This window comes from Trachemys scripta, chromosome 1, assembly GCF_013100865.1.
Source record: "Trachemys scripta elegans isolate TJP31775 chromosome 1, CAS_Tse_1.0, whole genome shotgun sequence".
NCBI classification, from domain to species: domain Eukaryota; kingdom Metazoa; phylum Chordata; order Testudines; family Emydidae; genus Trachemys; species Trachemys scripta.
The window spans coordinates 151,845,079-151,872,239 of record NC_048298.1 but is presented as its reverse complement, the minus strand read 5'-3'; the positions used below and the strand labels follow the sequence as shown (position 1 = coordinate 151,872,239).

The 27,161-nt window shown below is 41.1% G+C and overlaps 1 protein-coding gene across 2 annotated transcripts in view; it reads right to left on the bottom strand.

Annotated features, from left to right (window-relative positions):
* Positions 1-26,054, bottom strand: part of DCBLD2 (discoidin, CUB and LCCL domain containing 2) — a 64,343-nt gene extending 38,289 nt beyond the window's left edge. For both annotated transcript variants that reach the window (XM_034789893.1, XM_034789902.1), the window contains exons 1-2: positions 25,943-26,054; positions 3,677-3,904 (exon numbers count right to left, since the gene is read on the bottom strand). In XM_034789893.1, coding sequence (XP_034645784.1) covers positions 3,677-3,904; positions 25,943-26,039 — 325 coding nt within the window. In that variant the 5' untranslated portion in view covers positions 26,040-26,054. The remainder of the gene's footprint in view (positions 1-3,676; positions 3,905-25,942) is intronic.
* Between the last annotated feature and the right edge of the window lie 1,107 nt (positions 26,055-27,161).

Here is a 27,161-nt window from a genome sequence, read left to right as displayed (position 1 = left end):
GTAGACATGAATTCTGTGCATGTGCAATGGCACAGAATTTCCCCAGAAGTAGAAATCTGGGATGAAGTTAGCCAATATTAGTCAAAAGATATATTTGAGGTGGGTTTTTTTTTGTTTTGTTATAAGCAACAGCAGTTAAAATCTGCTTTAAAATAATAACAAAAAAGAACGTTTCTTTTAGCAGCAAAATGTATTTCTAAAATCAATGTCTACCTTCATTATTTCTGTAATAAGCCATATTTTTTATCTTAGGATTACTCCCTCAGGGACGATTCTCTCCATCGGATATTTAAGGTATGCCACAACTTTTGTGGAGCTCTTTGGATGCAAGGAGGAGATGTTCTACAAAATAATCAGATCCACAAATTCTAGTAGAGAAATGAAATTTCTGACTGGAATTTCCACTGTGGTTTGAGTTTGTAGACTTTTTAAAAGACTTTTGTAAAAATACCTTTCTTTCACGTAATGCAAGCCCCCAGTATTCGCTGACCAGCTGTAATTTTACCTTGTTAATCTCTGCACAATGACACTAAACTTATACTGTGGATCTTTCCATTAACTAACAGCTGATCACAATAAACAGTATTGTGTACCTTTTAATAATTACAAAATAAGAATGCACATGGAACTTACATAGGCCTAATTTGCAGGTAGATGTATTTGTAGAACATTTATTTTCATTTAGTGGTATACAGCACTCATATACTGGATTGAACACTATTATGAAGTAGTGCTAACAAAGCTAACTTCCCATGATAAGCATGATTTTCAAACTTTCCCACCCACCCCTACATCCACCAAAAATAAATCAACACACCTGAAGTTTCACATTCCATATCTCATTATAGGGTAGAATATTTTGGAGCAAGATAAAGGAAGAGTTTTCTGAGATACACAGTTTTTAAAGTTTCCCTCTGATTCACTTTTCTAAGGCTTTCCTGTTACATTTTGGCTTGTCACGTTTCTGACCATATAGAAACTTAAGAATTGCCTCTCCCCTTGTGAGCTCCAGGATTAGCTGCTCCAAGAAGCAGTCATTAATAGTGGCTAAAAATTTTATTTCTACATCCCATACTGAGGTGATATGTATCCAGTCAATATGGGGATAGTTGAAATCCCCCCATTATTACTGGGTTTTCTGTTTTTGTAGCCCCTCTAATATCCCTGAGCATTTTACAATCACAGGCACCATTCTGGTCAGGAGTATATTCTTACTGCTACAGTCTTCTTATCCACACATGGAGTTTCTGTCCATAGAGATTCTATGGTACAGTTTGAGTCATTTAAAATGTTTTACTATATTTGACTTTATGTTTTCTTTCATATACTGTGCACAATGCTACCAGCGCAACTTACTCGGTCTTCTTATATATTTTGTATCCTGGTATTATCGTGTCCAATTGATTATCATCATTCCACCAAGTTTCTTGTTATGCCTATTTTATCAATATCCCGATTTAACACCAGGCACTCGAGTTCACCCATCTTAGTATTTAGACTTCTAGCATTTGTATACATATACTTATACAGATATTAAGAGTGTTATGAGAATGCAAAAACTATTGCATTAGACATAAAGCACACTTAAAACCATATATTATATACATATCCATATTTCAAAAATGTGTGCATCTTTTTAAATATGCATAATACATGCAAAGTGTGAATGGCCCAGATGTAGATTGCTGGGAGCAACCCAGACTTGAAGGGGTGAAAAAAGGAAAGGCATAGGAGGCTAAATGGCAATAGGAGATACCAAGCCACATGAAGATGAGAGGTTGTTTAGGAAGAATGAAAGGCTTGTAAGGTTCACCAAGTCCCTCTTGAGCTTCCAAATTGAGCAGGGGGGGGGACTCCTTTCACTCAATAATGCTATTTTTTTTTTTAATATAAGAAAATTCCCTGGCAAATATTTAACTGAAAGTTAAGTTTGAAAAACTAACACTTCAGACAAACACTTGAGAATTTTGTAGTTTTCCAAAAACCCACAAACATTGAAAGCCTGGAAATTCTAAATGAATGATTCAATTTACCAAACCCCCCCAAAATCCCAAACCAAAACAAAAAAAATCTGAAAGTATACAAAATACATTCAGGGTCACAAACAACCATAACTCTGATTCCATAGTTCCTTACGACAACTTTATCCATCTTCATCTCTTTCATGACCCCAAAAAAGTTATTAAGAGGTAAGGGTATTCAGCATACACAGATGGATGCACAAGACTGCCTCAGAGTTTAGGGTTGTTCTCAGATGACACTTCAGAGTTAAGCTCCTTTGACTGATCTTAATTGTGCAATAAATAAAACCCAAAATCCAAAGCTTGCAAAGCTGAAATTTAACTTGGAATTTCCTGGCTGTTTTTTAGAGGCTAGTGGGGAAGAGGAAAAATCTTGAACACTCTCCTATGAGTTTTTTGGCAGAACTGAGATTCCTTCCACCTTAAAAAATAATCTAGAGTTTTTTGCCTGAGATAATTGCCTAGAGACAACATCAAGAGACAAGGTCAAAATGGGAGTCAGTTGTCTAATATCTCCACTATCTGTTGTTTCAAATATGTAAATTCAATAAATTGTGTTAGCCATGGCTGCAATTTTCTGTATCCTTATTAGTTCCATGAATTAATCTGCTAGTACATACTGCTCAACGTATTATACTCACACCAGCTGGATACAGCTGAAAGACGAAAGAAAAGAAACAAATGAAGTAGAACATTTACTTAAGTCAGTTAACTCACTTGTAAAAGTGAGTAACAGACTGATCAGGACTGGATGTTTCTTGCCATTTAAGGACCTCAGTGCTTTGTTATTTTAGAGTGAGTCTGGTTCAAGGGCTCAAAGCACATACTTATTTTCACACAGTCATCTAGGTAGCAACAGTAAGACAAGTCAGCTTGAAAAAAGCCAGCATTCCACGAGTGCCTTTACAGCAAGATTTGGTTCAGCCACTTCAATATGCTTGGATTATACAAAAACACACCATTGCCGAAAGAAATATCTGTAGAAGAAAGTGTAAAACAGCCAAAATGCATCTGCATAGAAAATCTGGAGACTCCTTTTCTTTGGGTTATTACTCTTAAATTTTATACCGTTATATTTTTACTTCTACCCTCCCTTTCCTTCTAACAGAAAACCATATAGCACAGCGACAAGTTAACTCTTCCATAACAGTGCTTTTAGGACAGTGCTATCATTAGCAAATTGACTGCATTCTAGTCAATTTTCTTCTGATATTGTGAAGAGCAGATGCCATCACAGTAAGAAAAATTTTGCATGATTTTCTTGCTCTGGGAATAGGAGAAAATATACCATAGCTCTATTACACTAATTCACTCCTTCCCCCTATTTGAGACTCTTGTATACACTACACATCTCATTCCATTTCATCATTTATTACATGATGGTCTTCACTGTACTAGGCACTGCACACATACACACAGATAGACAAAGGTCCCAGCCTGCTTAGAACTCAATGTAATTATAACAATTCTCTGGCATTTTGGGAAGAGTTTAGTGTGTGTGTATACTATTAAATACACATTAGTTCATGGTCAATACAGTTTACTAAGAAGTATTTCTGAAAGCAAACAAATACTAAGGAATGCATATTTTTCAAGTTCTACCCCACTCAACAGCATTCAAACATTAAAAAACAAAGGCACATAAAAGCTCCTACCTATCTCTGTCCTGGTGGGTCCAATTCCATTGTAAACTCGCAAGTAATTAAAATGGCAAGCATCTGAATCTTCAATATCAAAATCACCAAATTTGAGCTGCACTCTCTGTCCGGATTTTACACGAATCTCCCACTCGCACACCGTGCTGTTGGGATACGTCTGTGGGTAGTTTATTGAAGTAAGAGTTCCACTTTCTGGGCCAAGAACAGTGTGTCCACAACCATCACCTTAAAAAAAGAAAAGTTTTATCACAAAAAAATTATTCATATAGCACGTTCCTTTAAAGGGTTATCAGTAGTCAACCTGGTCTTTAGGAATGGCAGAAGATTTTTGAAAGAAAAGTTCTACTAACTACATTGTGATAAGGCTCAAAAGCAAAATAGGCAATGGTGAAACTATAATTGTGACAAAATAGGATTTAACCAACTTTACCTAATGTCTAAGTTCCTGAACACATCTGACCGGGGAGCTGCAACAACTGTCTCCAATACGTACGATTACTCTGTGATGGCTTTATTTATTTATTTTTAAAAGTATATAGCACAAACAGTGGGATAGGTGTTTCTTCAGGTTTATGGACACACACACAAAAATGATTTTAACAAAAAGGGGAGAGGAAATCCAGCCCTATTGTAATTGTGATCTTAAATAGGAAGACATCAGTTTAACTGCTGATTCTGAATTCTTAGAATTTTGGCAACAGGAGCAGAAGCGCAACATGATCTTTTGGGGAGTGGAGAGCAAAACACATCCCTGGAAATAGCTGAAGAGAAGTGTATTTGGTTGCCAGTAAAATATATTTGTATTAATCTCACTGGCTCTTTAGAGCAGAGACTGCAATTTCTATGTTTGTGTAGTGCCTAGGGGCCTCTGAAGTACCACCACTGTATAAATGTAAAAAAAAATTCTATCACTTACTACATAAATAAATAAATAATACAATAAGGAAGATGTATGAATTTGTAAGTAGAAAAATCAAATGTGATTGTAAATTTACAAGTGTAAATCAAATGTATTAGCAAAACAACCATAACAAGGGCAAACTAACTAATAAGCCTAAGAGTATTTACTCAATAGCAGAATATGAACTGCAGCCAATAAAATGCAATTAGCATTTGTAAACTGCTTTGAACATGAGAGTGCTACATAAGTAGCAATAAGGACTCAATGAACATTGTTCCCAAGATGGAAGGAAGTAGTTTTGACTGTAAGACTACAATCCAGCTAAATTGTAACATTTGGAATAAAACAACCACCTGCAAACAGGAACATTTGTGTTAGAACTTGAAGCAAAGGAGCCAACCCACTGAAGTCAGTTGTATTAAATTACTGTATTAGGGTTTGCACTACTCTTGTAGAGCATGACCCTGTGAGATGTAGAGCACTTCCAGAGGGGCCCTTTGAAAGTGTTCAGCAGCTCACAAGATCACACTTGAAGTACAGGTATCAGCCCTATTTTACACATTCAAATGGGAACAGTAGGGGTGCAGGCACAAATCCAATTCAACATTCTGTTTAAAAGTACTCTTTCCCCCACTATATTCCCCATCCAGAGATTCATTTAACCCGTCACTTTTTTCTTAACAGAAGACATCATCATTATTAGAAAGTATGTTCAGATACCACATTCTAGCACTCCATAACAATCAATATTACTCTTGGAGACAGCTTTTTGATACGACAGCTATCAGCTTTCACAGTATGCCACTGTTTTATATACTAACCTTCTACTCTGTGTCCTAAGGTTAAAAAACAATCCATGCTAAAAAGTCTAAGGACTAGGTAATGACTACACAAATGAAAAAAAAAAGATTCCTCCTAAACCGGACAGTGCCTTTTGCTAGAATGATTGTAGCAGCAAGTGGACTGCACTGAAAAGACTGCAAAAAACTAATATTTATATTTGGTGACTTAAACACGCAGAGACCCTTCATTTTAAAAAACTGTTTTCTTTGCACTCCCAAGGACCTCAAAAAGGCAAGATAAGTGTATGTTTTAAAATCCCAGCTGCTGGTGGTGCTAGTATACAGATTAGCATTCCAAACAGAAAGGAGTCATAAATTGCCTCTGCTAGTAGTCTTAAAACAATAGCATAGGGGTAGGCAACCTATGGCACGTGTGCCGAAGGCGGCACGCGAGCTGATTTTCAGTGGCACTCACACTGCCCAGGTCCTGGCCACCAGTCCAGGGGGCTCTGCATTTTTTAATTTTAAATGAAGCTTCTTAAACATTTTAAAAACCTTATTTACTTTACATACAACAATAGTTTAGTTATGTAGTACAGACTTATAGAAAGAGACCTTCTAAAAACATTAAAATGTATTACTGGCACGCGAAACCTTAAATTAGAGTGAATAAATGAAGACTCGGCATACCACTACTGAAAGGTTGCCGACCCCTGCAATAGCATATATTTTCTTTTGGAAAAAAGTTAACATGTTCAAAATTGATTTCAGTGTAGTCACAGGTTCTGTTATAAAAGCACTCATTTGACAATGCTTTGCTTTATCTTATTTTTAGCATTTTGTTTGAAAATTTTGCATCATTAGTTGACATTAGATACGATAAACACTGTTGTTTCCATTTTGGTAATGGGTCAGTAACTATATTGTCTCTAACTAAATTCCCCCTCAACAAAGTCTTTTTCATTTACTACCCTAATAGGCCTTGCTGTATACTAGTAAACAGTTGCCTCATTTTACCATGGAGGTGGCTTAAGTGGTCAGTATGTATACTTTGTATATTGTTTGTTTTTAAAAGGATTTTTCAGGATCTCAATAAAAGTAAGACTGTGAATGCAAGATTTACTATTAAGAAACTTTATAGCAAATAGACTAAAGACAGCCCTTAATTGTCAAAATCCTTGAAGTTCAGAATATTTTTGAAACTCAGGAAAAAAAAATATTCCAATTCCTTTGCTAGTAATGAGCAAAGTCATAAGATTTCCTGGTTTTCTGCTGAGAAGTGAGGATAAAATTTATATCCTTCAAAAGCATGAAACTCAGTGGGTTAAAATAACTAAAAATAATAAATATCTAGCTCTTTAGTCAACCCATATCGATCATATTTCTGACCTATAGCCAACATTTCAAAACCCTGGGCATAAAAAAAAATTAATTTTCAACATAAATGGCAGCTGATTTCAGGTTGTATCCTACTTAAGGTAATGAACAATTCAGCTGATTCTCTATACTTCCTACCTGCATTTTTCCAGTTCTGTGATGTGGACTGGTGATTGCTTAGTTATTTATATATTCAAAATAGTACATAGATACGATGTCACCATAATTACCCAAACACCCAGCACCGACTTTGAACAGGGAGGCCAAAATTATTAGGTTGAGCTTTAAAATATATCAGTTAAAACATGTTAACATGCATTTTTTAAACACAACCTTTTTAAGAAATGCATGTTAAAATGTTTCAGCAGTTTTACCCTGTCAAAGCATGGAATGTTCAGTCTTGTTTCACACTGGCCCGAAGTAACCTCTTCCTATTTACTGGTAGAGGACCTGTTGGGAATATAGGATTATGATCTTAAGTCTACATTTTGCTTCAGATTCTCTGAAAATTAAGTGAACCAAAACTATTCTCAGGCCTTGCATACTCTACTAAGTTGTACCGCTTTAACTATGCTGGTATAAAGCAGTACAATGCCGCTAGTGTGGACGCAGTTATACTGATATGAAGGTGCTTTATACCAGTATAAATATTCCCACATGGGAAGGGAATAACTATATCAGTATAAGGCACCTTCATACCAGTATAACTGAATCCACCTAAGGGCTTGTACTAGTATAATTATGTTGGTTAGGGGGTGAGAATTTTTTATTTTTTTAAGCTGTACCAATCTAACCAGTGTAGACCAGATCTTAGTTGCTTTACAGACTCTAGACAGGAGTGGAAATAGTAGGGAGATCTTCAAGGTACTCTTGGAAGATCTAAATTATGCCACCTGGCATGTGCAGCCCAAACTAGGATCATTGTGTCAAAGTCAAATTTCTCTGGTGGCTCACACTGGTCACATATTTTATGTCTGTCTTTTTGTTAGGTGTCTCGTTTGGGATAGCAATCGTGGGAATGTCAGATTTTTATGCCTGAAGAATTTACAGCTTACTGCTGCATGTCTAGTACCCAATGTACAGTTTGCCAAGGACAGCAATCATCATTCAGGAACTATTTGGATTGTTTGTATTTGCTTCCACTGAGATTTGCTAAACAAGGGAATCGTTTTGCTTTATTGGTTCTGAGAGTACTTGAACCTCACCTGCATAAAAAATGTCATTGTTTCTAAGTTATATAACATTGTTGATCATCTGCAGACAGACAGACATCTTTGATCAAGGGGAAAAGTTCTACAGCCATCAGCCACTTCTTCAAGAAAGAGGAAACACTCATTGCAAATGTTCTTTGCATTCCAGGCACAAAACTACCACAACATCTGATTTATTGATCTGAAGGTCATTATCAAACTCAATTATCATAGGATCGAGCTTCTGGTGAGCTGGACACACAGACATTAAATTGGATTACTAGAGTTCAGACAGAGAATCTTAACGTCCAGTCCTACGTAACACATTTTTCTTGAATGAGCTGCCAAGTTCTATTGTCTTTAATAAGTGGCATCTCTGACATTTGAAAAGATCATCCAGAAAATTTGCACAGGCCAAGTGATTGAACGAGTAATCTGCAATACAATTAACTTTTCAGCTTCTCAAAGAAGCTTGTGAAATCAATACAAAGTAATTGTAAAACCATAACCACCACATGGTGCATGGGGCCCAACACAAAATATGAAAAGCCTGCTAAGTCCCTTGTAGCAAATTAGAGGAGTGTACTCATGTGGAACAGGGTGTTTAACTAAAGACCACCCATGGAAGCAATTTGTAATTTAGAGATCTCCATTACACAGTTAACCTACTCTAATTTTCTTCTGAGACCTTTTTTGGAGAACAAAGTGAATTGCTATCAAAATCCTTTTAAAAATCTGAAACTTAATACAAGAAAATCCTCTTCCCATTCCTAACATGGAGAAGGGAACAGCATGAAACCAGGTCTATAGACACTTTGATTACTGACTGCAAAGTGCACAGGATGCAAATGTATAAAATGCATATCAAAATATGAATGTGAATTTTAATACATGCTGCGTATGTTTGGAGAGAGAATTTGACTGTTAGGCTTCTTGATGAGATTTTGTCTGCATAAAGTGCTATATTCTGAAAGCAAATAATGGGAATTCAAGGGAGAATATCAAGGAAAAATTAACTCTCTCTTAACTGAATGGAATGATAGCAGCACCAGAGTTCTTAGATGAATCTAAGCAAAGAAAGGAATTTCAAGCTGCTCATTTTAACTCTGAATATGCAACCCTCTACTTTGATTGGCTACTATAATCCCTTTTGCTCTGATAAGATGCTCTGCACAGAATTTTTCTGCTGTTTACATGCAGCAAAGATGCTGTGTCAGCTTCTCATTCCTTTCAACTGAGGCAGGAAAACTCAAAAAATGTATCATGAAAAAGAAATACCAAAAAGTGATGAAAATGGGGTTCCCAAACTACAAATGTTTTTAAAAAAAAAACTATTTTAAAATACTTTGAGACATTTCCCTCCTTCAGCCCCAATCCTGCTCATAGAACTCCTACTGACTTCAGTGGGAGCAACTCTTCATTGTGTAGAAGATCACCCTGTCCCTCTTGAGAGTTCTTCCCTTCAGGCTCAGCAGGTTTCCCCTTTCTTCACAGTCATTATCATTTGTGTTTATGCAATTTGTTTACAATTTCTGGCACTCAATTCTAATTTGAAACAAAATATGAATTAAAATATATTGCTGTTATTCTGTGGAGAGAAACGTAGGTCTGAAGGCAGGAAGGCAACTGGAGAAAGGATCTGAGTGAACAACAGATTATGGATCAAGGGGAGGGGGAAGAGAAGAAAGGCCAAAAGTGTTAAACATGCAGTTTGCCTTTCATGATTTTAACAGCCTGTTTGAGGGGTTTTGCAACCTTTTGTTCTTACATTAAAAGAATTAATTTTAAATATTTCACCATAACAATTTGATCCTTTTCACTTACTTAGTACTACGCATATTCTGGACGAATATAATTTAGCAATTAATGAATTTTATCCATACATGCCAAAGACCTTATATAAAGGGGAGTAAACATCACCTCCATTTTATTATAGATGGAGAAACGGAAGCACCACCTTAGCTTTCCAACACCAAATTTATTTGCAGCAAACACTTTGGCATTTAGATTCTTAATTTAAATTCAACATACAGGATACAGTAACAACATTTTAAAACAGAACTCTCTCAAATTATAATATTATAACAGTTCATGCATTTGTCTTCTCTGCTACCATACACAAACTAAACTGTCTGTCTCAGAAGAATGGGTAAGGGAGTAGGAGAGAAAAAACAGCTACACAAACCTGTGTCCTAATGAGCGGACTGAGGATAGACAGTAGCTTCAAGGGTACAAGTATGAAGTACCCAACAGCTGACAAAAGAGGCCAACAGAGACAAGGTCTTGTGTATTAGGGGACCTAAGGTTCCGAACGGAGAACACATCTTTCTAATTCTTCTTTGGACAGGGGCTTCAGCAGCCAATTGTCTAAGTAAGTGAAGATAAAAATCCCTTGTCTCCTTAGATACACTGTTATCAGAGCCAGGCATTTGGTAAAATCTCTGGGTGCGATGGAGAGGCCAAAGGGTAAGACTCTGTATTGGAAATGCTCTGCAACAAGGGCAAAACATAGATACTTTCAGTGTGACAGTCTTATGGGGGATACAAAAATACGTATCTTTGATATCGAGACCAGCAACCCAATCCTGAGTAGACAGGGAGTGAATGATCAGCGCCATAGACAACCTTCTGAACTGAAATTTCCTGATGTATCTGTTTAGAGCTCTGAGATCTAGAACTGGCCTGAGACTTACTTTCTAATCCCGAAAAAGAACGGAACAGGAGTAAAAGGTAGAACCCTTTGCTTCTGGACATTAACAGTACTTCTTCTATCACCCCGGTGAGTAATAAAGCTTGTACTTTCCCCTCCCCCCTCCTTAATAGTCTTTTGTAGAAATGGGCCCTGAAAAGGGAGCTGGGGAGGAAGGGATTTGAATTGGATAGTATAACCTTCCTTTACTGTGTCTAAAACCCATCTGTCCAAGATGATAGTTGTCCGCGGATTGTAGAGTTGGCACAGAGTCTCCAAATATGTGGGGTAGTTTTTCCAGAGGTGGTTCACAGCAGAGGCAACGCGTGGGGAGAATGCGGGGTCCCTTGCCTCCCCAGATTTGCTGCTTGTCTTGTACTGAGCATGCTCACACAGACTGAACATGCTCAGTAACACTGCTGAAGCTGGCTACCCTCACTCTGCACCCCTCCCCATCGGCAGGCATGGGTCATCTCTGGTTCACAGCTCTCAATCCTCACATCAAACCTGCAGCCCGACATTAGTCATGGAGGATGTGGGTGAGGTATTCTTTGTCCTCACCCTGGGCTTGTAGGATTTCTTCCTCTCCTGGGACTGAGAGGATGTTTGTTGCTGTCGACAGTATGACTGTCTTTTTTGAGAATAGTAAGTCAAAGAAGAAGGTGGAAAGTATTACCTGTCATACCTGAACATAGGAGTAGGTAGTTTCCTGTGGTAGGGAGACAGTAGCCCCAGAGATCTTGCTGTGGAGGGAGTCTCTTTCATCTTTTACAATACCTCATCAGTTTTTGCACTAAACAGTCCATCCCCATTCAATGGGGATCCTCTGTTTTAGATCTTATTTCCATAGGAAGAGAAGATGATCATATCCATATTATGCCTATGGAGAGCTATACCACACATCTTGAGGCAGTATCAGAAACATCAAATGATCCCCTGAAGACATGTTTGGCCATGTTCTGGCCCTCTTTGATGAAAACTCCCAGAATCAATAAAAGTTAAGATTGATATCTTCTCCAGAAGTTGAAACTAATACTTAGCCACAATGGCTTCATGATCTGCCACACAAGTTTAGGGAAGATGAAGAAAACATTTTTTTCCTCTAGAAAGTCCAACTTCTTCCCTTCTTTATCATAAGGAGTAAGAAAGTTGAAAACCTGGCCTAGATCTTTGAAATGTTGCTGCTATAACAAGAGAGTTAGGCTGAGAGTGAACATGAAAATAAGAGAATCCCTCATGCAGTATCTGGTATAACTTATCATCCTTTTTTAAAATTGGTTGGAACAGTGACAGACTGGATCAGAGGGATTGTGCTAGCTGCCAAAACCATTCTAACGTAGGTGACAAGACCTTACTCCCTGCAGTAGAACTTAAGTGTCAACAACTGGATGTGGGGTGTCCTCCAAAGCCACTGATGGTAATTGTACAATATTTTTTGTAATTGTACAAAATGATTACAATACTTGGAGAGAATCAAACACTTACTGAAAGGGAAAGGATCTATATGAAAGGACACATTGGTAATGGATACTTACTTAAACATGTAGTAAACTTTGTATGAATGGATCACAAAAGAACACTGATTACCAAAGCCTGAAATGACAGTTTTATCATTAGTGAGTGGACTTCATAGCCAATGCATAGCTATCTTGAGTACAGACACACATCCCAGGACTTTAGGTTGTGGCTTTCAGATTTTGGCAAGATGCAGCAAAAAGCTGCCTGCTGCAATGAGGTCTATGAAGTAAACTGTGGCCTGGTCTACACTACAAAGTTAGGTCGACCTAAGCCGCCTTGTGTCGACCCCGCTGTGCACGTGTCTATAATCTACACTTCAATTTGTATCCCACCAATGTAAGAGCCCCGTTACGGCAATGCAGCAACATCACCTCCCAGAACAGCTTTGAGCCATGGTCTATGTACTGAGGTCAACGCAGCACAAGTATAGACACTGTGTTGCCTATCTCAACCCTAACAGTACTCCAGCAGCTATCCCACAATGCCTGACACTAACCGCTCTAGTCGCAAATGTGAATTCTCTTGCCTGGGGGTCATAGAGACCAGAAGACCCCCTTCCCTTTAAAGCCTTGTGCATTTTTGAAATGGCTTTTCCTGACTGTCTAGCTTGGCAAGCACACCTAACAACTCTCCATTGTTGTGTGCAGCTGGCCAGCTGACCATGCTGACTACATGATCCAGACATGCTCCAGCTTGGAGTAGACTGAAGATATTGGATCTCTTGGGCCTGTGGAGAGAAGAGGCTGTGCAAGCACAGTTATGGATAAGCTGCAGAAACATGAACATCTATGAGGAGATTGCACGGAGGAACAGGAGAAAGGGAATGACAGGGACTAGCAGCAGTGCCGTGTGAAAGCCAACGAACTGTGACAGCCATACCAGAAGGCCAGGGATGCCAACAGTTGATCTGGTGCCAAACCACAGACCTGCTGCTTTTACGAAGAGCTGCATGCCATACTTGGTGGCACCACCATCCCACACACCACCATCAATATCTCAGAGGGGACCAAACCACAGACCTCTGGCTTGAAAAGTGAGGACAAAATGAAGATGGCGAAGGGACATGTGACTGGGGGTCCAGCTTTGAAGTCAGCCAGAACATATTTGAGACTCTACCACAGTCCAGTCAGTCCCAGCAGCAAAGAACAGGCAAGCCTGATGCAGGGGAAGGAACCTCAGATCAGTGTGTAAATTTATTTCCCATTACTGTGCTAGCACCTCCGACTTAGCAGGACACAGCTATTGACTTTTCATAGATTCATAGATTATAGGACTGGAAGGGACCTCGAGAGGTCATCGAGTCCAGTCCCCTGCCCGCATGGCAGGACCAAATATTGCCTAGACCATCCCTAATAGACATTTATCTAACCTACTCTTAAATATCTCCAGAGACGGAGATTCCACAACCTCCCTAGGCAATTTGTTCCAGTGTTTAACCACCCTGACAGTTAGGAACTTTTTCCTAATGTCCAATCTAGACCTCCCTTGCTGCAGTTTAAACCCATTGTTTCTGGTTCTATCCTTAGAGGCTAAGGTGAACAAGTTCTCTCCCTCCTCCTTATGACACCCTTTTATATACCTGAAAACTGCTATCATGTCCCCTCTCAGTCTTCTCTTTTCCAAACTAAACAAACCCAATTCTTTCAGCCTTCCTTCATAGGTCATGTTCTCAAGACCTTTAATCATTCTTGTTGCTCTTCTTTGGACCCTTTCCAATTTCTCCACATCTTTTTTAAAATGCGGTGCCCAGAACTGGACACAATACTCCAGCTGAGGCCTAACCAGAGCAGAGTAGAGCGGAAGAATGACTTCTCGTGTCTTGCTCACAACACACCTGTTAATGCATCCCAGAATCATGTTTGCTTTTTTTGCAACAGCATCACACTGTTGACTCATATTTAGCTTGTGGTCCACTATAACCCCTAGATCCCTTTCTGCCGTACTCCTTCCTAGACAGTCTTTTCCCATTCTGTATGTGTGAAATTGATTTTTCCTTCCTAAGTGGAGCACTTTGCATTTGTCTTTGTTAAACTTCATCCTGTTTAACTCAGACCATTTCTCCAATTTGTCCAGATCATTTTGAATTATGACCCTGTCCTCCAAAGTAGTTGCAATCCCTCCCAGTTTGGTATCATCCGCAAACTTAATAAGCGTACTTTCTATGCCAATATCTAAGTCGTTGATGAAGATATTGAACAGAGCCGGTCCCAAAACAGACCCCTGCGGTACCCCACTCGTTACGCCTTTCCAGCAGGATTGGGAACCATTAATAACAACTCTCTGAGTACGGTTATCATTAGTTTTCATTAGTTTACTCATACTAGAAGAGACAGCAGTAGAACAAAGAGAGGTAGAGTTGTTATCTGCTTTTCATTGCTCTGTAGAGTTAGGCAAAGGGGTCACACGGAGCACCTGAATCCTCCTGAGAGATCTTGATGAAACTTTCATGGAGGTACGCCACAATCCTCTCCTGAAGGTTTCTAGGAATGTCAGATTTATATCTTCCTCTGAAGTCGGACACTGTCCCATGCCACTCAGCGATAACTTTGACAGGTACCACTGCAGTAAACAGGCTAGCAGCATGTGGGCCAAGGTGGCTTCGGGATGCCAGCAGCCACTATGCTCTCTCTGCCTTTGTTACCCTCAGGAGTGAGATATGAGCTAAAATCACCACCTCCTGTGGGAAATAGTGCCAATATTCAGCACCATTGCCCTATACTCATAGTTTCATGCAACCACGCAATTCCCTCTGCATTACCCTCATACCTGGCGGGCCACACTCACCCTGGCTGGTGCTTAGTGGCGCTATGCACAAAGACTCCTAAGCAGACATGTCAATGAGCAGGTCATTTAAAACTTTAGGGGAGCAAGAGGGGAGCTATGAATCTTAACTTTCGCTTTCCGTTGTGTATATACTGACAATGGTACATGTGTGTGTTTTATCTGCCGTTGCTGCCTTAAGGGGTTCCTGCGCCACATCCACTGAATGTCTGAGTCAGAAAAGGAAGAGAAAGAAGAGGACTTGGGATGACATGTTCAATGAAATTCTGCAAGCCAGTGCTGCATCAAACCATGAGTACAGGGTCTGGAGGGTGAACACAGCAGACAACCTGGAGAAGGAAAGAGTGGAAAGGAGAAAGGCCAAGAAGTCCCAGCAGGAAAAGGAGAGGGAGATGCACCAGGACATAATGGGGCCTCTCCAGCAGCAAACAAATGCTGCAGACTCTTGTGGACCTACAGGTTCAACAATCCCAGGCTCGCCTCTCTTTGCAGTCCATGGAGAACTCCATTGCAGCACTCCCTACACCTCTTCACACAACATTCCATGTGGTAACAGGGACCACTGCACTACCCCTACCACTTCACCCCTGGGGGCATTAAGGACAACCACAGCTTCACATGCACTGACCTATGAAAGCCATGGCTGGTGTATGTGTAGCTAAAACGGACATGAACATTCTTTCCCCTTAATAAATTAAAAGAATGGGATTTATGAAGTTTTTGATGTATTTGCTTTAAAATTTTCTTTTCACTGATTTTGTTACAGAATCAAATTATAATACTTACAACATAATTCATCTGTATTAGTTCACGACATGTGCTACAGAATGCCAACCATTTCTGAAAGCAACTAATTGCTTGTTACTACTGTACAATATGACAACTCGTAGGATCAGTGACAGACAAAATTAATAGGTGCACTGACAGTGTTATATTCATAGATGTTCACCAAGCACCACCAATTCCTAACAGGCAGCAAAACAACGAGGCCAGGTACAGCACAGTACACCGCAACATGTTACTGTGGCTCACTGTTAAAGTGCTCTTTCAAAGTACCCATACTTCCGCATTGAATTCATTTAATAGCCCTGGTGTCTAGCTGTTTCAAACTCAGCAGACAGACATTCCACCTCCACTCTGTCGGCAACTTTTCCCCCTTTGCCTCATAGATATTATGCAGAACACAGCAGTCAGCTATAACTATTAGGACATTTTTCTCACTGAGATCCAATCTTGTCTGTAAACAATACCAGTGTCCCTTCAATCCAACAAAAGTGCATTCAACTGTCATTCTGCACCAGTCGAATCAGTAGTTGAATCGCTCCTTGGTGCTGTCAAATTGGCCAGTCTACAGCTTCATGAGCCAGGGGAGCAAGAAGTAGGCTGGGTCCCCCAGGATCCCGATTGGTGATGTAGAAATGCCAATGAGAAATAAAGTCCCTGTTGGTAGCTTTTTGAGCAGTCCTGTGTTCTTAAAGATGCAAGCATTATGCACCTTCCCTGACCAGCCCACATTGATATTGGTGGATGCTATCACAGATGCCAATGATACTTTAAATGTCATCACTGTTAGTTATTTCATGCTTAAAACACGCAACAAATGAGTAGTAATCATATTACGAAGATCTACACAAGCATTATCCCACATGTAGGGCACATGGTGGGGTTGCCAAGGATGGGTGATTATTTCCATTTTCCCGAAGGGCAGGACTCAGCTTTCAAAATCTAGGAAATGCTGATTAATGTTATTAGTATAAAGAAGGCTGCAAAAGTCAGCCAGGCAATGCCACTAACAGACTGGAGGGAAATTATGTTTTCAAAGAAGGTCAAATGACTTAGGTGATAACAGTGACCAAAAAAAATTAAGAATGTTTTCACTTACTTCATTTGAGCACAACTCAACAGTTTGATTTAACATTTTGAGTTGTGGATGTAAAGTATACATTTGTTATGTCCTTTATATTGAGTGTAAAATGCATCCTGGGATTAATTAGGAGAATCTCAAGAAGTTGTAAATGAAGTAGTAGTTGATGAATATTTTAAAGAGGACTGTGCTAAGCTAGTGAGGCCTGATCTCATCTGGCCTCAAAAGATGAGTAGGGCGGGGCTGGATCACTACTTGGAGGAGGGATCTCCTAGACCAAAGGGGCCGACAGAACACACACATTTTCTATCCACCACCTCAGGAACCTCCAACAGGGCTACCACTAACTGGAAAAGGAAAAGGAAAGCTAGCCAATTATAATTCCTGCTCTTAAAAGGCACCTCTTCTGAAATTTCCAGCATCAGTGGGTAAAGCGCTCCCATACAGCTGCTGCTTCAGCATGCCAGAGACAGACCAGAATTACCAAGGGAGCCCTTCAAGTGACATTAACCCACAAAAGGAGAACTGGACTCCCCTTCCATAGTCCCTTCTACCATAGCCTCCAAATACAAACTTATTCCTCCCCAGGACTCTTGCACATCCTTGCTAACTACACTATTACTCCATTTCCTCAAAGCTCCATCCCTCCCCCTCATCCCATATCCCTGCTATCCAGCACGTCTCACCAGAGTATGTCCAAGACACAGGTGGTGAGTAAGACAGGCAGTCAAAACAGCATTAGCTGACGGATATCAGCAGCTCTGTCAGTTAAACTTGGCAGAACTGCATTAGGTTATGACCAGGATTTGAAAAATTCACTCAATACCTCCAAGAACAAGGATAAGGCTACTTGCCAAGCCGAATACACCTGTGCTCTGAGCTGTACTTCATCCTAATTAGGTATCCCCAAAATCTTGGGCCCAAAGAGCAGTCTCTCCTGACAGCTGAAGTTTGTACTCCTAATTATTGCCAGGGGCTCCATACAAATATCAAATAAATTAGTGTTGTCCTCCCACCCACAAAAAGAACGTATGCTCCCCAACACCACACATACAGACAAACAGATTAATACTGGACAAGCCCCTGCTCCCCTCAATAAATTTTATTCTGTTCAAACAGAGTCCTTTGTTGTATAGCAGAAGATGAAGATTTTCCTCCTGGACCAGATCCTAGTCCAACCAGGGAGAAAGCAATGGTGTTAGGAGCAGGGAAGCCCCAACCAACCTGATGACTAGTAACAGAAAGGGCCCTGCTTTCCACCTTAGCAGAGGGCTCTTGCATGGGTGTGGCCCCTTGCCACTGCCACTCTCCCAAGCAAAAGGCTCTACAGAAGTCCTTTCTGTAACCCTAGAAAATCTCTACTGGGTAGCCGCAGGAAGTAGCCACACACAGTCTGCTACCTGGCTTGTTGGGAACCCTACAGAATGGATACAAATCAATTATTTAAATTTTGTTTAATAAAAAAAAAACAGACCCTATTTAAATTGAATACAGGTTTATTTTAAAAAAATGACATAATTAAATTTGAAATGCCCACAATTTATGTTAAGGCTTAAACTTACTATTATCTATTAAAATCATTTACATTAAATAATTAATATTAAGCAGTACATTTGCTGACCAGTTTTAAAGAAGTCAAACCACTGAATTAGTGGAAGTCGCTGGTTAAGCACCTGGAGCCAGAGTTTACTAAAATGCTAAACCAGCTTTTGACAACAGTAGCCTCTTCTGCAGATGCAGACAGGATATTTTCTTTATTTGAGTTTATTCAACTAGTTCAGTCCAATGCCTAGTTCATTCAAAGTTGAGAAATTAATTGGAAATTGAAAAAGCAGGAAAGTTTGTTTCCCTCTTTCATGATATGAATAAAACTGGGTGTGAGAGGATTAGATCTATTAATTCTGAAATCCTGAAGGACGTGGTGAGCAGAAACAACCAGTTTCAATTCACTGACTACAGATAATACTTACTTTGTTTAATAAATGAGTTAGTTTTAAATACAAAACATGTTTTGATCAACTTTTTTTCCTTATTTATCTAGCACATGTAAGGTAGTTTTCTTTCGCTAATAATAAATTTTAAAATGCTGTTTTTGCACATTTTTAAATTAAATTAAATTTTTTATCCAAATTCCACTTCACACAAATTACAACTAAAACATTTATTGTCTAGTAAATAAGAAATGCATCATTCCCTACTTTTTAACATAACAATGAAAAATTAAGAATTTGAATAAACGTACGCAAAACTAAGTAAGTGTTTAAATGTATGTGTATAGGTATAATGTATCCTCCTTGTCAGCAAAAAGTATTACCAAATTTAGTAGAAAGGCTATATTTAGTTGCAAATCAACATTTTTTAATGTTTACCAAACAACAAGAATCAATCTTTCTTTATAAAAAGAACGTAGTACAAATGCAAAACAAGATTAAAAATCTGACTATTTAATTCAAGGTTTCCTGCTACATTATTTAAATCAATCTACACTGGACACATACATTACTCTACTCCAAGGGGAAGTACTCCTCTACTGCCCCCTGCTCCAGGAAGTTTGAGGGTATCCCCCAGTGGCAGCCAGCCCACTCACACTGGCTGATTAACAGCAGCAGCAGCAGACACAGGAGCTTCTCTGTAACACAACACCAGTGGTGTCAGTTTTGCTGTCTCTCTGCTGGCTTGGAATGACATTGCTGCATTGCTTTTATCTTAAGTGCTCAAATTGGATGGTCATCTTTTCAACCATAGGGGCTAGAAACTTATTTTTTCTTTTAAATTCAAGATTAGACCATTCTGAAGTCAATGACACGCATCCCGAGAAGATTCATACTCATCATGGATATTTGAGTAAGTGGATTTTTCACGCCCTGGTTATAAGAAGTAAAGGGAAATAATTCTTCACGTGTTTGATTTTGAAATTTCAAAATAGCTTATATTCAAATATGTATTTTTGAAGTTTGGCATTTTTGGTGGTTATGGTAATTTAGAAGAAAACCTAAAGGGGGAGGGGGAGGAGCTATATTTCAAAGAGGTACATTTTAAGATGTTTCATCTCCAAGAGTTAAAGATTTTATTGAAAAAAATTAGAAAGAAAATTCAATTATTCTCAACGATTTGTCTGTCAAATTTGGATCCTAAATTCAAAGAAAAAAACCAATGGGAGTTTACTCCTGCTTTAAGTGTAAATTACAACACAACCTTAAGTATGGAGTCAGTACAGATACCTCCATTACATATCAGCCAAACTGTACGAGTTGCTTTATTAATAAAAAGTAGAGAAGGCCCTTACCCTAACGATCTAAATAAATTCCAAGCTACTGAAACACTTCTGAATTTCTATGTTGAAAAAAAGTAAGCATCGTCCTTTTCTCACTTGGTTGTTTTGTTACTGGACAGCCAAAATAACTTAGGTTTAACTGATGAATAGGCCACACTGAGTACAAGACAATAGCTGAACATCTGTTAAGTGCAGAAGTTCCCAAGATGAGATCCACAGAGAGCTGGCTGATTACGTGATGCTGGCTCTCTCTCTCATTTCCAGCTGCTAAACGGCATTAAAAGCAACTAAAAAATACATTAGATACTTTCACAATATTACTTTTCCATGTAAGCAACTGCTATCATTGCCCCAAAGATGTTATATAATCACGAGAGCAACGGGAGTTGGTCTGCACAACTGTGAATTGAATAGGTGGTGATCCAAGAGAATCTGTATTAAAATATGGTCCTTACTACAAAGTAGTTTGAGAAACTGTGTGTTGAATTTCTCACTAATTCCTCATTATCATCTATCACTATTATAACATGTCAAACAGCAGACTGTTTTACAAATGTATGCTAGCAGATCAGAATGTCCACAGGACACAAAAACTGGTATGTTACTTTTTGATTGTTACTGAGAATGTGGAAGAAACTGTTAAGTGAGAGCAGAGCTCAAACACAGCCAAGAACACACAAGAGCTTTCTAGCAATTGATAACATTTCTTATGTGTGGAATGAGATTATTATGCTCTTGAGTATTTTACAACTGCTGTCATACTGATTAAAATGTGGGTAATCTATAGTGTACATTCTTCCATGTTGAATGAAAAACATTACAAGATGGCATGCATATTTTACCTTTTATTTCTTTGTATACGATTATATTGCAAAACACACTGGAAAACTATCAAACCTTGTTCAAATTATTATAGGCGGCGCTGGCAGCACAACCCATTATTAAGGTTGCCCAGCACTTCCCACTATAAAACTCTGTTTTCAGTTGCTTATAACTTTACCAAATGGTAACCCTTTAAGCTAAAATATTTTGTTGTGGGTATTTGCCTCAGGCTGAATTTTTTTGGAAAACTTCAGCCAAAACTTCTTTGCCTTTTCTGAAAAAGACTAGGGGGCTGGACTAGATGACCTCCCGGGGTCCTTCCAACCCTGATATTCTATGATATGTTGTTTTGCTCATGTTAAACAATTCTTGAGACACTTCCTTTGAGAAGTTCTACCAGCTCCATACTTTGGAGCAGCAACTTGAAATTTGCCAAGGGGTGACTTCTCTGTCCGGAATGTACCTTTTGCAATCCCCATGAAAAGCCACCCAAAGGTGGATAAGTTATTATCTTTGAAAAATCCCAGTTTTCACATGGTCAGTCAAGACTTCCCAGAGCTTCGTAGCTCAATTCCTTGAAGATTCCATCTGCCCTGGGTATACCCCAGCCTGGGCCTAAGCAGGACTTTCCCTGCAACTCCAGCTTTGAACTGCCAGGGGCCGAGTCAAAGCCAGGCATCAGAACTCAAGAGCAGGGAGCCTGTGTCTCCTGTGCTCTCAATGACTCCCTTGTTGGGCCCAGGCAGCAGGGAAGAGGAAGCTGCCTGATTCAACTGTAGATAGGACCAGAGCCAGACCCTGGGGAGTAAACTGGGCCTAGGAGCTGGAGGGAGAGGACGGGAGGAATGGGGAGACAGGGACTAGAGGCTGGCCCGGGGGAAAAGAAGGAAACTGGGAACAGCTAGGCAAAGAGAGCTAGGGTGGGAGAGGGAACGAGGTATGGGAAAGGGGAGATAGACATAATGAGAGGCCAGGCGTATGGGAAGAACTGGGAGAAGGAACTCGTGGGGGGGGGTGGGGGGGAGAGAACAAGACACTAAGGCCAGGTCTACACTAACCCCCTAATTCGAACTAAGGTACGCAACTTCAGCTATGTGAATAACGTAGCTGAAGTTCGAAGTACCTTAGTTCGAACTTACCTCGGTCCACACGCAGCAGGCAGTCTCCCCCGTCGACTCCGCGGTACTCCTCTCGTCTAGCTGGAGTACCGCAGTCGACGGCGAGCACTTCTGGGTTCGACTTATCGCGTCCAGACAAGACGCGATAAGTCGAACCCAGAAGTTCGATCGCTCGCCGCCGAACTACCGGGTAAGTGTAGGCCTACCCTAAGATTAGATAAGGGAGACTGGGAGCCAGTGGGGTTGGGGGCACCAGAGGAGAAGGAGAGGCACTGATAGGCAGAGGAACTACAAAATGCCAGGGGGTAGTGGAGACTGGGCTCAGGGAGGGAAGGGGAGACTGGGGCTGTGATGGGGAGTCCAGACTAAGGGGCTAGGATTGGCTAGGCAAAGAGACTGCAACGGGGAGGCAAAGCCTGAGGAGTGAGACTGACTAGGTGAGCAGAATGGAACTGGGGGGAGGGGGGAAGGGAAGAGGGAGAGGAAACAGGAACGGAATGGGGGGAGGCACAGAAAAAGTCAACTGGGGGGAATGGCAGAAGAGTCTGTACCCAATAGAGCACACTTCTCTCCACAGCTGTAATGGAACTAAAAATTCCCGATTCTCACCATTCTTCTGCTGTCAGCAAATATCCATGAAACTCAATGGCAAAGTGTCTCGTGCTGGTCTACACATAGAAGATGACAAGTTACTATTGCTATCCGCTCAAGTGGCAGAGGGCCATGAGTGGATCTAAAGATTCCAGTCATGTGAGTGTCAATATGATGGCACATGATGGAATTTGTTTTTTCAGGGTTAGTTTTATTTTTAACCTAGGAAATTACAGGTACAAAAAATGTTAAAAGAACATTACTAAGCTTGTAAAGTCAAGCACTCAAAAGTTAAGTGAGTAACCTGTGCAACCTTAAATCAGCCCCCTTGTGCATATGCATAATGATAGTCTTTAACGACATGATCACGTATTATTTTTTCTATAGGACCCCTGCCTCATTGAGTGCACAGGATGTACTTGCTCTGGGGATGAATCAGGACTGTGTAGTGAAGACTGTTGTCTGTAGGACCCCTGCCTCTTTGTTGCATGAGTCGGAAGGGGTGTAGTGAATGAGGCGGAGGATTGCAGGGACAGAAAGGATGGTCTCATGGTTAAGGCAGTGGGTCACTGTTTGTGTGTTCTTCATTTTATGCACGCCTGACTTGAGACCTTGGGACCTGATTAGCAGAAGCATACACATCTGCAAATGAAGTCAATGGAAGCTGTGCTCTGAATGTATAAAATGCTATATAGCACTAAGTACTCTGAAAAATCAGATCCTAGTGTCTCAAATTGGGGAAACTTTTAATCTTACTCTTCTGGCCCGTCATAGCACCCACTCACTTTACAGGGATATTGTGAAGATAATTAATATTTTTCGAGCACTTTGATATTATAGTTATGACCACCATAGAAAAGCCCTAGAGGAAATTAATCATGTTATCTTCAGAGCAGGGTTTGTGCAGATTAGAAAACCTAGGGCCACATACTGAACAACGAGGCAAAAAAAAGTGAACAGCTTCTCATAAAGTGAGCACTGTCCATTCTGAACACTGAATGAGGAACGAGTCCTTTGAAAAAAATAATATGAGCATGTAATTAAAGACTGCATCATAATGCATATGCAAAAGGGGGCTGAATTAAGATTACATATGCATTTCCTGACTTTTTTTGTGCTAGTCTTTGCAATCTCAATAATGTTCTTTTAAACATTTTGTGCGTTTTGCATATAATAGTTTCTCGTGTGTTTTGCATAGAATTTTTCATGGATTACATAGGAAGGAAGTGTTTTAACTTACTCTGGAACTCTTTAACCAAATAGGACTATTATAGCTTTTAATAAAACAGGCTCTCCCCCCTCGGAAGCAGATTGATGTTAATCTTTGCCGAAAAACCTGAAGAATATTTTTCACAAAGAAACAATACAACACATATCTAACTTTTCTACAACGTCCTGACAATCACTCATATTGAACAGCACTGAATTCAGCAACACTGGGGCCACAAAACACTAGGACAACCTCCTCTTTTACTGCCCTTTTAAACAAAATTTGCCATTTAATCTAGTCCTCACCTCACAGAAATGTCTGAATTCAGGAGAAATGTGTGATTTCAAAGGACACCGTCAACTTGAAAGCTAGTGTAGGGGTTCCCAAGCGTTTTCACGGATGGGCATCTTAAAGAGTTTGTCTTGGGGATCAACAGCTTTCCCATTCACAGTGTGGCATTCCTGTGGCTACTATGGCAATTGCTTTCTACTAGTGTTACTTTTACATGGGAAGTAGCGTATTTTTAATTTCTTTTCATGCAGTTAGCTGGAAAGATGGAAAGACCGAACTGTGTGGTTACTATGCTCTGTGGACTACTGTTTGTGCAACCTCTGATACAGGTCAAAAAAATGAGTTAAATGTAGATTAACACTACTACTGTCTTTGAATCCCCCTGTAGTTTACAATTTAAAAAAATGTTTTCTTCTGTGTTGCCATCTGAAAGACACGTAAAAACAGAGAAAACTGTGTACAGTCAGCATCACTATTTCTAATGTACAGTCAGAAGCAAAGTAAACTGAAAAATATAAAATAATTTTTCCTCACATCTCTTATTTACAATCTTAGGTACAGAATGGAGATTTTTAAGATGGTGAGGATTCCCTTCAGCCATTTTTTTCTAGCATTAAATCAAAGTGATCTTACACTCCGGTTCTTTCACCATTGTCAAAAGACCAAATGTTGCCTTGTTTTCAGCACACATAAGTGTGCAGTGAGTTATTTCACGAAAAAAGGAGACATCTCATCAACTTTCCTAAAAGAATTGTGCATTTTATGGCTATTCTGCCAAAGATGTCCCTTTTACCCCTGTACACATTATGTTACATATCTCTAGAGTCTAACTCTGGTTTTATAAATTAACCACTTTTAACTCCTGCCTTCTAGCTGATCCCAGTTTGCACACATTGTGGAAAGAAAAAAACCTGCAAGTCGTTGTCAATATACTGAAGATCCCACAGAAACCACATTTCAAATATTAGTATTGCCCTTTTACCCACCAGCTCCTGAACTTGCATTTTCCAATGTTTCTTGAAATCACCTCCGAAATACAACAACATGCAATTCAGAAAAAGAACGTACCAGGAAATCACACACAATAATATGATGCAAACACAGGAACGAACAGACTCCTGCTCCCCAAATCCTGGAAGGCATCTCCCTATACTTTCATTTATCATCCTCCTACATGCATCCTGCTTGTGTGAAAGCCTCCCACTCAATTTTTAATTTGGGCTGAAGCAACATTAAAATGATACAACCAAAGTCAAATTCCTCCCACATTAGGACAGGTGTGGAGGTATTTCCCGACCTCCCTCGCTAATCTTAGGGGAACAACTCAGTGACTGATGGGAAATTGGGGGTGGGGGGGGCTACATCTCCTCGGATAGCGATGATCACTAGTCTCATGGAACCTGAGATTAGGAAGAGGGAGTACCAGGCATCCCCTCTTCTCCATCCCCACTACACAGGGCTGTGTGGGGTGACAAATCTCTAGGACTTGAGGCTGAGGACACCAGACCCCCCTCGAGTAGCGATGAAGACCCCAGAGCAGGGGTTACAGGCACGTTGGACACCTCTTTCCCGCTTTATTTGCAGAAGCGGGGATGGGGGCATCCCTGGGGTTTGGGACAGGGCGGGCAGGTCAAACACGGGGGAGGGGCACAAGCCAGATGCCCCGGAGATTTGTGGACTGCCCACAAGACCCCCCCGAGGTAACGGGTGAACCAGGGGCGGAGGGTAAACACCCGCCTCCGGGCGCTGAGGACTCCTGGAGGAGCAGCGGGGGGGTCCCTGCCTCTCACCCCCCCGGCAGACCCATCCCCCAGCGGGCGGGGGGGGTGTCTGTCACTCCCGCGCTCACACGCACCTTTCTGCGCCCCGGCGCCCCGCAGCAGCAGCAGCAGGAGCAGCGCGGCAGCCGCCGGCCGGGTCCCCGCGGGGAACGGGCGCTCCGGGCTCAGCATGCCCCGCGGCGTCTCCAGCGCGGCCGCCCGCCGCCCCCGTGCATCCCGCGGGCCGCGCCGGCCGCTGCGCTCCCCTGCCCCGCGGCCGGCAACGGGACCAGCCAGCGGCGCCGCCCCCGGGCTCAGCCCCTCCTGCCGCCGCCGCCGAGCCCGCGCACCGCCCCCTGCCAGGGGCGCAACCGCTTCCGGGTCTGCGGCTCCGACCCCGCCGCCCCCTCCTCCCGCCTCTGAGTCTGGGGCTGCGGCTGCGGCCTCCCAAATCCCCCCCTCTACACACACACACAGCGGGGGCGGGGAGGCGCCACAGAAAAGTAAACACCCCCCCCAACTTGGTGTTCATTTAAAAAATCTAACTTAAACTGCAAAACACCCACACACCACATTCACCAGGAATTCCCCCAGATAGACCCACAACCTTCCACCCCGCAAACGTTAACAGAGACCAGAAAGATACTAACGTGTGTCCCCCCCGCCAACACACCCCAATGCAGGAATACATCATAGCTGGAAGGCAATTTAGGAAAGGAAACCCAGACAATATGCCAGCAAAAGAGACTTGACTTCAGGCAATTTGTCACTGTGAATCCAATTAAAGTAGTTGCACGCCTATAGTTGCTGCTCCTGCTCTCCCTAGGTTGTCCTTGAGAAGCCCCAAAACATCTACTTTGGGTCACAAAACCTCAAATCACCATCTGATCAGATCTCCACTAGACCTAGGCTGGGTCTACACTACCCGCCTGAATCGGCAGGTAGAAATCGACCTCTCGGGGATCGACAATCGATCCCCGAATCGACGCTCTTACTCCACCAGCGTAGGTGGGAGTAAGCGCCGTCGACGGGAAGCCGCAGAGGTCGATTTTGCCGCCGTCCTCACAGCGGGGTAAGTCGGCTGCGATACGTCGAATTCAGCTACGCTATTCACGTAGCTGAATTTGCGTATCTTAAATCGACCCCCCCCTGTAGTGTAGATGTAGCCCTAGACTGGCAAAGGTGCACACAGTACTGCTCCAAGAGCTCATAATACATGCCCTAAATTAAAAAATGTGCATGACAAAGGCCTCTGAGGCCAAACACTTCTATGGAATAAAATATCCCAAAGTCCCCTCCATCCACACTCATATA